We start from the raw sequence: 13411 nt of genomic DNA, 5'->3' as shown, positions 1-13411 counted from the left end.
TAGGCTATATATGGACCGATTTAATCGTAAAAAAGACCCAATAGTGGGACATCTAGGAGTGCCAACAAAGAAGATGGTCAAAGGTAATGAATGTTTTATATTTTATTTGTGCGGTTTGTGTAGCGCCGACTATGCTAATTATTTTGTTTACGTCCCCTGCGGGTCTTTTGGGGTGTTACATGCTATCAGATAATAGCTTCTCATGCTTTCGCCGAAAAGCATTTTTAAAATCTGACTTGTTGCCTGGATTTACAACGAGTGTAGCTTTAATTCAATACCCTGCATGTGTATTTTAATGAACGTTTGAGTTTTAACTAGTACTATTAGCATTTAGCGTAGCGCATTTGCATTTCCAGATGTCTAGATGGGACGCCTGTGTGTCAGGTAGGAGCAAGAGGTTAAGTGTTCCCTTTATTTTTTTGAGCAGTATATATATATCAAAATTTGCAAAACAAAATCTAAAAACGTGTTTTTGCTTAGTCATTATGGGGTATAGTGTTTAGATTGCTGAGAAAAAAAGTATATTTAATCAGTTTTAGAATAAGGCTGTAAAGTAACAATGTGGAAAAAGTCAAGGGGTCTGAATATGTTCCGAAGGCACTGTATACAGATTTTGAGTGATAAAAATGTTCAAGTGTTGCTCACAAAAGTCAAAATGAAGGAAAATTCATCATGGCAAATATTCTTGAGAAGTTGGAGAAATTATTTTTCAATGTATTTAAATTGAATGGATTTGACCAAATGTGTGACCATCTCAAACAGGGTACGGGGTTTGAGCTTTCCAAATTTGAAAACAAAGACCCTTGGTATAGCTTAACCATGTTTCACTGCTTGAACCCCTAACGACAATAAAAAGCCACAGACCTGCTCCTCCGCTTTGATGTTGAGTTCGTCACAACCCACCAGCTCCAGTACTTCCTCTGGCCTGAGACTGAGGAACTCCTCAGACACGGACACCTCCACAAAGTGCTGGTGGACAAAACTGTTGGCCGCGTCGTACAGTGTTGTGCACATCATGGTCTCTGCAAACTGTCGCACGCCCAGACAGTTCTTAGGGTGAAGTCTGTGGTGAAATAGAGGTGGTGTGGGGGGAGAAAAATAAATAAATAAAAGAGAGAGCAAAAGTTCAAATTAGTTATTCACAACTTCCAGTTACATGGTTATTTTGCTCACGCAAAATGTCACCCTACGTGTGCAATATTATAAAATAATTTGGCTTTAGTTGCAAGGACTTTAGGGAGTTTTATAAATGCTCCAGTGTTGAGAATATTATTGGCATATAAAAGAGACAAACGATTAACAAAAAAAACTTTTTGATTTGCAGAAATGAGGAATCAAATGATTAAATTGTCAATGATTGACCACCCACAAGGGTTGGTGCTGCTAGTAATAGGGTTCTCCCCAGGGATGTTAAACAAGGTGGTGCTGCTAGTAATAGGGTTCTCCCCAGGGATGTTAAACAAGGTGGTGCTGCTAGTAATAGGGTTCTCCCCAGGGATGTTAAACAAGGTGGTGCTGCTAGTAATAGGGTTCTCCCCAGGGATGTTAAACAAGGTGGTGCTGCTAGTAATAGGGTTCTCCCCAGGGATGTTAAACAAGGTGGTGCTGCTAGTAATAGGGTTCTCCCCAGGGATGTTAAACAAGGTGGTGCTGCCGAGAACGGCACTGCCCCTCTTTGGACATAATTATTTATTACATTTGAAAATGTTTATTACAAAAATGATCTCAAAGTACATCAAAATGAGAAAAGTAACTGTCAGTGTCTGGCGTGGCCTCCAGCTGCATTAAGTACTGCAGTGCATCTCCTCCTCATGGACTTGCACCAGATTTTCCAGTTCTTGCTGTGAGATGTTACCCCCCTCCTCCACCAAAGCACCTGCAAGGTCCCGGACATTTCTGGGGGGGGAGACAGCCCCGATCAAACATGCCCAATGGGATTGAGTTCCGGGCTCTTCGCTGGCCATGGAAGAACACTGACATTCCTGTCTTGCAGGAAATCGTGCACGGAACAAGCAGTGTGGCTGGTGGCATTGTCATGCTGGAGGGTCATGTCAGGATGAGCCTGCAGGAAGGGTCCCACATGAGGGAGGAGGATGTCTTCCCTGTAATGCACAGAGTTGAGATTGCCTGCAGTGACAACAAGCTCAGTCCAATGATGCTGTGACACCGCCCCAGACAACAATATATGCCAACGGACACCTCCACTTACAGTCATGTGTGCATACATTCTACGATGGGTGGTCCCGAACCCACACCCTGGCGTTACAGGCGCCATGCTCTACCAACTGAGCTACAGATTCCCTCAATCCCACTCCAAACACAAACTCCTTCAACGATCATCACCCCTGGTGAGACAAAACCGCTACTCGTCCGTGAACAGCACTTTCTGCCAGACCTGTCTGGTCCAGCGAAGGTGAGTTTGTGCCCATAGGCGACGTTGTTGCCGGTGATGTCTGGTGAGGACCTGCCTTACAACAGGCCTACAAGCCCTATTGCGGACAGTCTGAGCACTGATGGAGGGATTGTGGATTCCTGGTGTAACTCGGTAGTTGTTGTTGCCATCCTGTACCTGTCCCACAGGTGTGATGTTCGGATGGACCGGTCCTGTGCAGGTGTTGTTATACGTGGTCTGCCATGGTGAGGACGATCAGCTGTCCATCCTGTCTCCCTGTAGCGCTGTCTTATGCATCTCACAGTACGGACATTGCAATTTATTGCCCTGGCCACATCTGCAGTCCTCATGCATCCTTGCAGCATGCCTAAGGCACGTTCACACAGATGAGCAGGGACCCTTGGCATCTTTCTTTTGGTGTTTTTCCAGAGTCAATAGAAAGGACTCTTTAATGTCTTAAGTTTTCATAATTAACTGCTGACCTTAATTCCACATATGTTCTTTAATTGTTTATGGTTCATTGAACAACATGGGAAACAGTGTTTAAACCCTTCACAATGAAGATATCTGAAGATAATTCGTAAAAATCATACCTTTTAAAGACTGTCCTTTTTTTGCTGAATATGAATATATACATACATACATACATACATACATACATACTGCTCAAAAAAATAAAGGGAACACTTAAAAACAAAGTAACTCCAAGTCAATCACACTTCTGTGAAATCAAACTGTCCACTTAGGAAGCAACACTGATTGACAATACATTTCACATGCTGTTGTGCAAATGGAATAGACAACAGGTGGAAATTATAGGCAATTAGCAAGACACCCCCAATAAAGGAGTGGTTCTGCAGGTGGTGACCACATACCACTTCTTTAGTTCCCATGATTCTTGGCTGATGTTTTGGTCACTTTTGAATGCTGGTGGTGTTTTCACTCTAGTGGTAGCATGAGACTGAGTCTACAACCCACACAAGTGGCTCAGGTTGTGCAGCTCATCCAGGATGAAACATCAATGCGAGCTGTGGCAAGGTTTGCTGTGTCTGTCAGCGTAGTGTCCAGAGCATGGAGGCGCTACCAGGAGACAGGCCAGTACATCAGGAGACGTGGAGGAGGCCGTCGGAGGGCAACAACCCAGCAGCAGGACCGCTACCTCCGTCTTTGTGCAAGGAGGAGCAGGAGAAGCCCTGCCAGAGCCCTACAAAATGACCTCCTGCAGGCCAAAAATGTGCATGTGTCTGCTCAAACGGTCAGAAACAGACTCCATGAGGGTGGTATGAGGGCCCGACGTCAACAGGTGGGGGGTTGTGCTTATAGCCCAACACCGTGCAGGACGTTTGGCATTTGCCAGAGAACACCAAGATTGGCAAATTCGCCACTGTTGCCCTGTGCTCTTCACAGATGAAAGCAGGTTCACACTGAGCAGACGTGACAGTCTGGAGACGCCGTGGAGAACGTTCTACTGCCTGCAACATCCTCCAGCATGACCGGTTTGGCGGTGCTAACAGTCATGGTGTGGGGTGGCATTTCTTTGGGGGGCCGCACAGCCCTCCATGTGCTCGCCAGAGGTAGCCGGACTGCCATTAGGTACCGAGATGAGATCCTCAGACCCCTTGTGAGACCATATGCTGGTGCGGTTGGCCCTGGGTTCCTCCTAATGCAAGACAATGCTAGACCTCATGTGGCTGGAGTGTGTTAGCAGTTCCTGCAAGAGGAAGGCATTGATGCTATGGACTGGCACACCCGTTCCCTAGGACCTGTATCCAATTGAGCACAACTGGGACATCATGTCTCGCTCCATCCACCAACGCCACGTTGCACCACAGACTGTCCAGGAGTTGGCGGATGCTTTAGTCCAGGTCTGGGAGGAGATCCCTCAGGAGACCATCCGCCACCTCATCAGGAGCATGCCCAGGCGTTGAAGGGAGGTCATACAGGCACGTGGAGGAGATGTCAGGAGACCATCTGAGGCACGTGGAGGCTACACACACTACTGAGCCTCATTTTGACTTGTTTTAAGGACATTACATCAAAGTTGGATCAGCCTGTAGTGCGGTTTTCCACTTTAATTTTGAGTGTGACTCCAAATACAGACCTCCATGGGTTTATAAATTTGATTTCAATTGATCATTTGTGTGATTTTGTTGTCAGCACATTCAACTATGTAAAGAAAAAAGTATTGAAGAATATTTCATTCAGATCTAGGATGTGTTATTTTAGTGTTCCCTTTATTTTTGAGCTACATACACACACACACACACACACACACATGAGTTGAATTTAGACACAAATACAATATTTTTTGTATTACAATTTGTAATACAAAAAATATTGTAAGAAATTATGCAAATGACATGTGCCTTTACTGCCAATCCACTTTTCTGGACACTGGATGAAGTCAGTGGTGGGCTTTCAATTGGAAAAGACACTTCAGGACTATTCAGAGATTGATGCTTTTCATCTTTCCATCTAAAAATAAAATACTGCATTTAAGCATATTTTTTCCCAAGGGTATCTTAGCTTGAACACATACTGAAGCAATTGTTGATATCTTGAAGAAGAAAGTCTGAAGAACAAGCACAACATGTGGTGAATGCACAAGCTTCTGAAGCTAAGATACTATGGATGTTATAATGCTGAAAAAGGATACTGACAATGAAAAGAGAGAAACCAATTATATAGTCCAGATAAAACCTTGACAAAGGTTAGCTTTCCAGATTCCGTTTCAATGTATGGTGTATGTTTAAATAAAATATATATCTTGTATTATTATTTAAAAAATGTAAACGTGTGGGAAACTAATCCGGACTGTTATAAGAAATCCCGCTATGCCCTTCGACGAACCATCAAACAAGCAAAGAGTCAATACAGGACTAAGATCAAATCCTACTACACTGGCTCCGACGCTCGTGGCAGAGTTTACAAACTATCACGGATTACAAAGGTAATCACAGCCGCAACCAGTGACGTGAGCCTACCAGATGAGCTGTCTTCACTGACATTTTCAAACTTTCTTTGACCCAGTCTGTAATACCTACATGTTTCAAGCAGAACACCAAGGGAACAGATACTGCACTTCACAATGCCCTTTCCCACCTGGACAAGAGGAACACCTATGTGAGAATGCTGTTCATTGACTACAGCTCAGCATTCAACACCATAGTGCCCCGAAGCTCATAACTAAGCTAAGGACTCTGGGACTGAACACCTCTCTCTGCAACTGGATCCTGGACTTCCTGATGGGCCGCCCCCTGGTGGTGAGTGTAGGTAACACATCCACCACGCTGACCATCAACACGTGGGCCCCTCAGGATTGCATGCTGAGTCCCCTCCTGTACTCCCTGTTCACCCATAAATCCTACACTACATTTACATAAATTCTACATGCATTACATTTGCAGATAACAAGACAGTGGTAGGCCTGATCACCGACGACAATGAGACAGCCTATCGGGAGGATGTCAGAGACCTGGTAGTGTGGTGCCAGGACAACATCCTCTCCCTCAGTGTTGGAGGAAATTATGGTTGAAATGACTAATTATGTATACATTCCAATCAGAACTGACTAGACCAAATGCTATAATGTACTGTATATGAATTTTTCTCTTGCTCCCATTCCCAATTGTATATAATGTAGTCAGGAGTTTAGTAACAATGAAGGTCTGTTCCTTAGTTCATTCATTTGTACAATCTCCAGGTGGCAGGAACGGACTATCTCCAGACTGTCTAGAATGCTGATTTATACTGACTGACCTTGACTTCAGGCGTGGAGCGAAGGCTCGAGAAAAACGTTAGAAAACGCTGACGTCATTTTCAGTTTATAACCTGTGGAAATATGTGTATGTGGCAGTACTCTTGAAATAAACGCTGTTACCTTGGCTTTTAAGACTGGTCTCGATCTACTTCATGCATAATTAATAAACTTACAACTCATTAATGAAATAGAAAGAGTGCGAATTTGGTTTTGGCTACAAAACAATTAGGAATTTAGAATTCCACAAACACTCAGTGATAAAGACAAAGGAGCTGATCGTGGACCACAGGAATCGGAGGGCCGAGCACGCCTCCATTCCCATCGGCGTTGCTGTAGTGGAACAGATTGAGAGTTTCAAGTTCCTCTATGTCCACATCACTAAGGATCTATCATGGGGTTCACACAAACCAACACAGTAGTGAAGATGGCATGACAACATCTCTTCCCCCTCAAGAGGCTGAAAATATTAAGGGATTCTTTACCTGTTACACAAAAAAATTGTGATATATCTGATCAAGTGTATTTGTGGTCTATGCTATGTAGGAAAAACTAAACGAGCTCTGAAAAAAAGAATAGCAGAACACAGGAGCAATATCAGGATTCTTGACCAGAGACACCCTGTGGCTGCGCATGTCATGGAGGCTCGTCAACACATCAGCTCTCTAAGATACAACGGTATTGAACATGTTAAGACTCCTAGGAGGGGGTAAGATCCAGATAATATTTTATTAAGAGAACTTTATTGAATTCACCATTTATGCACCATGTCTCCTAAAGATCTGAACCAAGAGATTTATATCAGACCATTTCGTACATGAATGTTATTTTTCCTGCCTTCCAGGTCTCCTACTTGGTCATTTTGTTCATATACACTACTGTTGAAAAGTATGGGGTCACTTAGAAATGTCATTGTTTTTGAAAGAAAAGCACATTTTTTGTCCATTCAAATAACATCAAATTGATCAGACAAGTCCTCAATTGGCAGCTTCATAAAATAGTACCCACAAAACACCAGTCTCAACGTCAACAGTGAAAAGGCGACTCCGGGATGCTGACCATCCTAATCTTTTATTGGCCAGTCTGAGATATGGCTTTGTCTTTGCAACTCTGCCTAGAAGGCCGGCATCCCGGAGGCGCCTTTTCACTGTTGACGTTGAGACTAGGGTTTGCGGGGGGGGGTGCACCAGGGCCTCCCACACTCCTCTTTCTATTCTGGCTAGAGCCAGTCTGCGCTGTTCTGTGAAGGGAGTAGTAGACAGCATTGTACGAGATCTTCAGTTTCTTGGCAATTTCTCGCATGGGATAGCCTTCATTTCTCAGAACAAGAATAGACTGACGAGTTTCAGAAGAAAGTACTTTGTTTCTGGCCATTTTGAGCCTGTAATCGAACCCAAATGCTGATGCTCCAGGTACTCAACAAAGTCTAAAGGCAGACAGTTTTATTGCTTCTTTAAATCAGCATAACAGTTTTCAGCTATGCTAAAAATATTTGCAAAAGAGTTTTCTAATGATCAATTAACCTTGGATTAGCTAACACAAAGTACCACTGGAACACAGGAGTGATGGTTGCTGATAATGGGCCTCTGTACGCCCAGGTAGATATTCCAATAAAAAATATTATTTTTAAATCAGCCGTTTCCAGCTACAATAGTCATTTACAATATTAATGTCTAGACTGAATTTCTGGCCGTAAAAATGGTCAAAGACTCCAGCCACCGTAGTCATAGACTGTTCTCTCTGCTACCGCACGTGAAGTGGTACCGGAATGCCAAGTCTAGGTCCTAGAGGTTTCTAAACAGCGAATACCCCCAAGCCATAAAACTCGCTAATGTTATTTAACTGCTGCTCTTTAATTACTGCGTTGTTGGTTAGGGGATCGTAAGTAAGCATTTCATTGTAAGGTCTACACCTGTTGTATTCAATGCATGTAATTAATAACATTTGAAAAAATGGAATGTTATTTTAATGGACCAAAAAATTAGCTTTCTTTAAAAAAACAAGGACGTTTCTAAGTGATACAATTTTGAACAGTAGCGTATACGGTAGCGTATACAGTTGAAGTCGGAAGTTTACATACACCTTATCCAAATACATTTCAACTCAGATTTTCACAACTCCTGATATTTAATCCTTGTAAAAATACCCTGTTTTAGGTCAGTTAGGATCACCATTTTCTTTTAAGAATGTCAAATGTCAGAATAATAGTTGAGTCAATGATTTATTTCAGCTTTTATTTCTTTCATCACATTCCCAGTGGGTCAGAAGTTAACATACACTTAATTAGTATTTGGTAGCACTGCCTTTAAATTGTTTAACTTGGGTGAAACGTTTTGGTTAGCCTTCCACAAGCTTCCCACAATAAGTTGGGTGAATTTTGGCCCATTCCTCCTGACAGAGCTGGTGTAACTGAGTCAGGTTTGTAGGCCTCCTTGCTCGCACACACTTTTTCAGTTCCGCCCACACCTTTTCCATGGGATTGAGGTCAGGGCTTTGTGACAGCCACTCCAATACCTTGACTTTGTTGTCCTTAAGCCAATTTGCCACAACTTTGGGAGTATGCTTGGGGTCATTGTCCATTTGGAAGACCCAATTGCAACCAAGCTTTAACTTCCTGACTGATGTCTTGAGATGTTGCTTCAATATATCCACATACTTATCCTACCTCATGATGCCATCTATTTTGTGAAGTGCACCATTTTGTGAAGTGCTTCACAGTTGGGATGGTGTTCTTCGGCTTGCAAGGCTCCCCCTTTTTCCTCCAAACATAACAATGGTCATTATGGCCAAACAGTTCTATTTTTGTTTCATCAGACCAGAGGAAATGTCTCCAAAAAGTATGATCTTTGTCCCCATGTGCAGTTGCAAACCGTAACACAACTTCAAAATTTGCTACATGAGACTGAATCAAGGCGGTCGGTCGGTCACATGTGGGAACTCCTTCAAGACAGTTGGAAAAGCATTCCTCATCAAGATGTATATCAAATATATATCTGTAGGCTAAATAAAGCCAAATTATTTTGTCCGGGAACATTGGGTGCAGTAAACAAAAAGACAAACACAGCAGATTATGAAGTGGCCAGCCGACGTAAGAGGACTGCGCACTTCTTTTGAGCCCAAAAACTGGCGCAAATATTGTAGGAGGGAGGAAATCCCTCCACAGCTTAGAATGTTTAGTGTTATATATATATATATATAAAAAACACAACAATCAAATATAAGAGGAAGGGCAGGCCAGCTGATAGAGGTGAGTCTTAAGGCCTGCTTTTACCTCTTGGTGACTGGAGAGCAGTATTGAGTAGCTTGGATGAATAAGGTGCCCAGAGTAAACTGCCTGCTATTATGGATATAATTGGTATACTCGGACAGAAAACACTGAAGTTTCTAAAACTGTTTGAATGATGTCTGTGAGTATAACAGAACTCATATGGCAGGCGAAAACCTGAGAAAAATCCAACCAGGAAGTGGGAAATCTGAGGTTTGTAGTTTTTCAACTCATTGCCATTCCAAATTTCAATGTCTCTGGAGTCATTTTGCACTTCAAGGCTTCCACTAGAATGAGAGGGGATTGAGCCAGGTGTCTGGCAGAGTGCCATGGGCTTGTGTTCATGTGAGAGTTACCTCGTGTTCCATTGCTTTTCTACAGACAAAGAAATTCTCTGGTTGAAACATTACTGAAGATTTATAATAAAAACATCCTAAAGATTGATTCTATACTTTGTTTGTTTCTACGGACTGTAACGGAACTTTTTGGACTTTTCGTCCTACCTTTCCGCTGGACGCACGTGCGTCGTGAGTTTGGACTCGCTAACAAAAGGAGGTGTTTGGACAAATTACGAACTTTATGGAACAAATCCAAATTTATTGTCGAACTGCGATTCCTGGGAGTGCATTCTGATGAAGATTATCAAAGGCAAGTGAATATTTATAATGCTATTTCTGACTAATGTTGACTACACAACATGGCGGATATCTTTATGGCTTGTTTGGGCTCTGAGCGCTGTACTCAGATTATTGCATGGTATGCTTTTTCCGTAAAGTTGTTTTTAAATCTGACACAGCGGTTGCATTAAGGAGAAGTTTATCTAAAGTTATATAATAGTTGTATCTCTTATCAATGTTTATTTTGAGTATTTCTTCAAATTGATGTGGCTCTCTGAAAAATCCCCGCATGTTTTGGAACTACTGAACATAACACGCCAATGTAAAATGAGATTTTTGGATATAAATATGCACTTTATCAAAGAAAACATACATGTATTGTGTAAGATGAAGTCCTATGAGTGGCATCTGATAAAGATCATCAGATTTATCTATATTTCTGCTTTTTGTGACTCCTCTCTTTGGCTGGGAAAATGGCTGTGTTTTTCTGTGACTTGGTGGTGACCTAACATAATCTATGTGGTGCTTTTGCTGTAAAGCATTTTTTAAATCAGATACTGTAGCTGGATTAACTAGAATTTTATCTTTAAAATGGTGTAAAATACTTGCATGCTTGAGAAATTTTAATTGTGAGATTTTTGTTGTTTTGAATTTGACGCCCTGCACTTTTGGCGGGGTGGGACGCTACCATCCCACATTTCCCAGAGAGATTAAATGCCTCAGTGGTTTGAACAGCCCAAACGTGAAGTGAGGGAGAAAAAAGTTAAACAAGGTTCTCTCTTGATCAATCAATCTAAATCAGCCAACACATGGCACATGCATTTACATTTTTCAAGGACCAATTAAATATGTGTGTGGGTGTATAATGCGTATGTGAGAACACACCTTTCCTGGAGGAAGGAGCAGCAGGCATCCTTGACATTCTGCAGCTGCAAAAAGCTGGCTCCAATCAGCAGGGACTGGACGTTCTGCTGGTCGATGGCCACATGGCCATTATACGCAAAATTGATCAAAGCTTCAAGTGCACTGCCAAGGGGGAAAAAGAAACAACACCTGACGTAAGGGAGCAGCACTGTGGCCCAGTACAGAAACAACCCCCCTCCCCCCAATTAGTTACTTTGGTAACACTTTACTTGACACAGTGTCATAACTGGCATAACCATGTCATAACAGCTGACATTACATGTCATTAGCTGTTATATGGTCATAACATTGTCTTGACATATTTAGACTTGTGACATATATTGCGTTAATTTATGGCTGGTTATGATACCTATATTAGAATGCCAAAACCTACCACACAAGGCAACACATTCCATTACACCATAGCTTGCTTGTCAACAGTATGTTTATATTATACACTCCTCAAACAAATTAAAGGGAACACTAAAATAACATCCTAGATCTGAATGAAATATTCTTATTAAATAAATAAAAATCTTTACATAGTTGAATGTGCTGACAACAAAATCTGTGCCGCCCCCCAAAGAAATGCCACCCCACACCATGACTGACCCACCGCCAAACCGGTCATGCTGGAGGATGTTGCAGGCAGCAGAATGTTCTCATGACTGTCTGTCACATGTGAGTGTGAACCTGCTTTCATCTGTGAAGGCAGGGCGCCAGAATTTGCCAATCTTGGTGTTCTCTGGCAAATGCCAAATGTCCTGCACGGTATTGGGCTGTAAGCACAACCCCACCTGTGGACATCGGGCCCTCATACCACCCCCATGGAGTCTGTTTCTGACCGTTTGAGCAGACACATGCACATTTTTGGCCTGCTGGAGGTCATTTTGCAGGGCTTTGGCAGTGCTTCTCCTGCTCCTCCTTGCACAAAGGAGGAGGTAGCGGTCCTGCTGCTGGGTTGTTGCCATCCTATGGCCTCCTCCTGATGTACTGGCCTGTCTCCTGGTAGCGTCTCCATGCTCTGGACACTACACTGACAGACACAGCAAACCTTCTTGCCACATCTCGCTGATGTGCCATCCTGGATGTGCTGCACTACCTGAGCCACTTGTGTGGGTTGTAGACTCAGTCTCATGCGACCACTAGAGTGAAAACACCACCAGCATTCAAAAGAGACCAAAACATCAGCCAGGAAGCATAAGAACTGATAAGTGGTCTGTGGTCCCACCTGCAGAACCACTCCTTCATTAGGGGTGTCTTGCTAAATGCCTATAATTTCCGCCTGTCTATTCCATTTGCACAACAGCATGTGCAATTTATTGTCAATCAGTGTTGCTTCCTAAGTGGACAGTTTGATTTCACAGAAGTGTGATTGACTTGGAGTTACATTGTGTTGTTTAAGTGTTCCCTTTATTTTTTTTGAGCAGTGTATATAATCTTCATACATCATTATAATTGCACACACATTGATGTCAGACATGCCCCGACCCCAATGTTCTGTTGCCGATGACTGGGCTGAACGCAGCAGCAGATTTCAGGAGCAGGACAAGACACCCTCCTCTTTTGATTGATATAAGGTTTGTATGTTCTAGGCTAAGTTGTTTCAAATATTGATGAAAAAACATGAAATCATTACAACAATAAAAAAGGATTTAAGAAACAAACTTTCAAAACGAAAGGACATTTCTTGGCAAGGAAAAAACAAATTTGAATAAATGTGGGTTGACACTTATGTAGGTGTCACAAGCAGCCATAGAATAATGAAGTGATAATGCCAAAAGCCGGTGTTTGGAGGATATATTGGCAAGAGTGTTAAGCTCGAGACGATGTCAAGGGCCGACATACTGTGCCCAAATATCCTCCAAACACCAGCTTTGAGGGCATTATCACTTTTATACAACAGATTATTAATACAATTTCTTCCTTCCAGAAGAAACAGTCCCGACACAAATCAAGGTTTGCTTCCAAAGTCGGCTAGTCGTTCGTTCTATTGGTTTGGTTGCAAAAGATGCAACCGGGTTGTTCAGTCTTTTTGATCTGTATCTATGGACGCAACCAAGTCGTTTGTTCTAAATATTCCATTGCCATACTGGCTGGCAGCATACTTATCCCTCGATTGCTAGCGAGCCAACTACAGCTAACTGACAATTACGTCAAACAGTGCAGTCAGAATAACAACAAAGTAGCTGCATTGGCATTTGTTTTCTAATGATATTTGGATACATCCATAACAATGAGCTAATGAGGCGTGATTTCACCTGGTGTAGAAAATGTGCTCCCGTCAGGACACGGTTGTTCGAGAGCTAGCCAACAAAACAACTTCAAACTGAAGCTGGAAAGACTGCACACTAGCTGCACTTTGTTTTGTTTTACCTGTTGTTTTCTATTGATCATTTTGTATATATAGTTGAAGTCGGACGTTTACATACAACTTAGCAAAAACTATTTAAACTCAGTTTTTCACAACTCCTGAT

At 42.4% G+C, this 13411-nt stretch overlaps 1 protein-coding gene across 1 annotated transcript in view; it reads right to left on the bottom strand.

Annotated features, from left to right (window-relative positions):
• The window catches only part of klhl18 (kelch-like family member 18), a 55882-nt gene that overhangs the window by 29110 nt on the left and 13361 nt on the right, over positions 1 to 13411 (bottom strand). Inside the window, exons 3-4 of the mRNA XM_046322281.1 lie at positions 10917 to 11057; positions 865 to 1063 (exon numbers count right to left, since the gene is read on the bottom strand). Coding sequence (XP_046178237.1) covers positions 865 to 1063; positions 10917 to 11057 — 340 coding nt within the window. The remainder of the gene's footprint in view (positions 1 to 864; positions 1064 to 10916; positions 11058 to 13411) is intronic.

Source organism: Oncorhynchus gorbuscha, linkage group LG22 (assembly GCF_021184085.1).
Source record: "Oncorhynchus gorbuscha isolate QuinsamMale2020 ecotype Even-year linkage group LG22, OgorEven_v1.0, whole genome shotgun sequence".
NCBI classification, from domain to species: Eukaryota; Metazoa; Chordata; class Actinopteri; order Salmoniformes; family Salmonidae; genus Oncorhynchus; species Oncorhynchus gorbuscha.
Note: the sequence above shows the minus strand (reverse complement) of the source record. Positions and strands in the feature narration are given on the sequence as shown.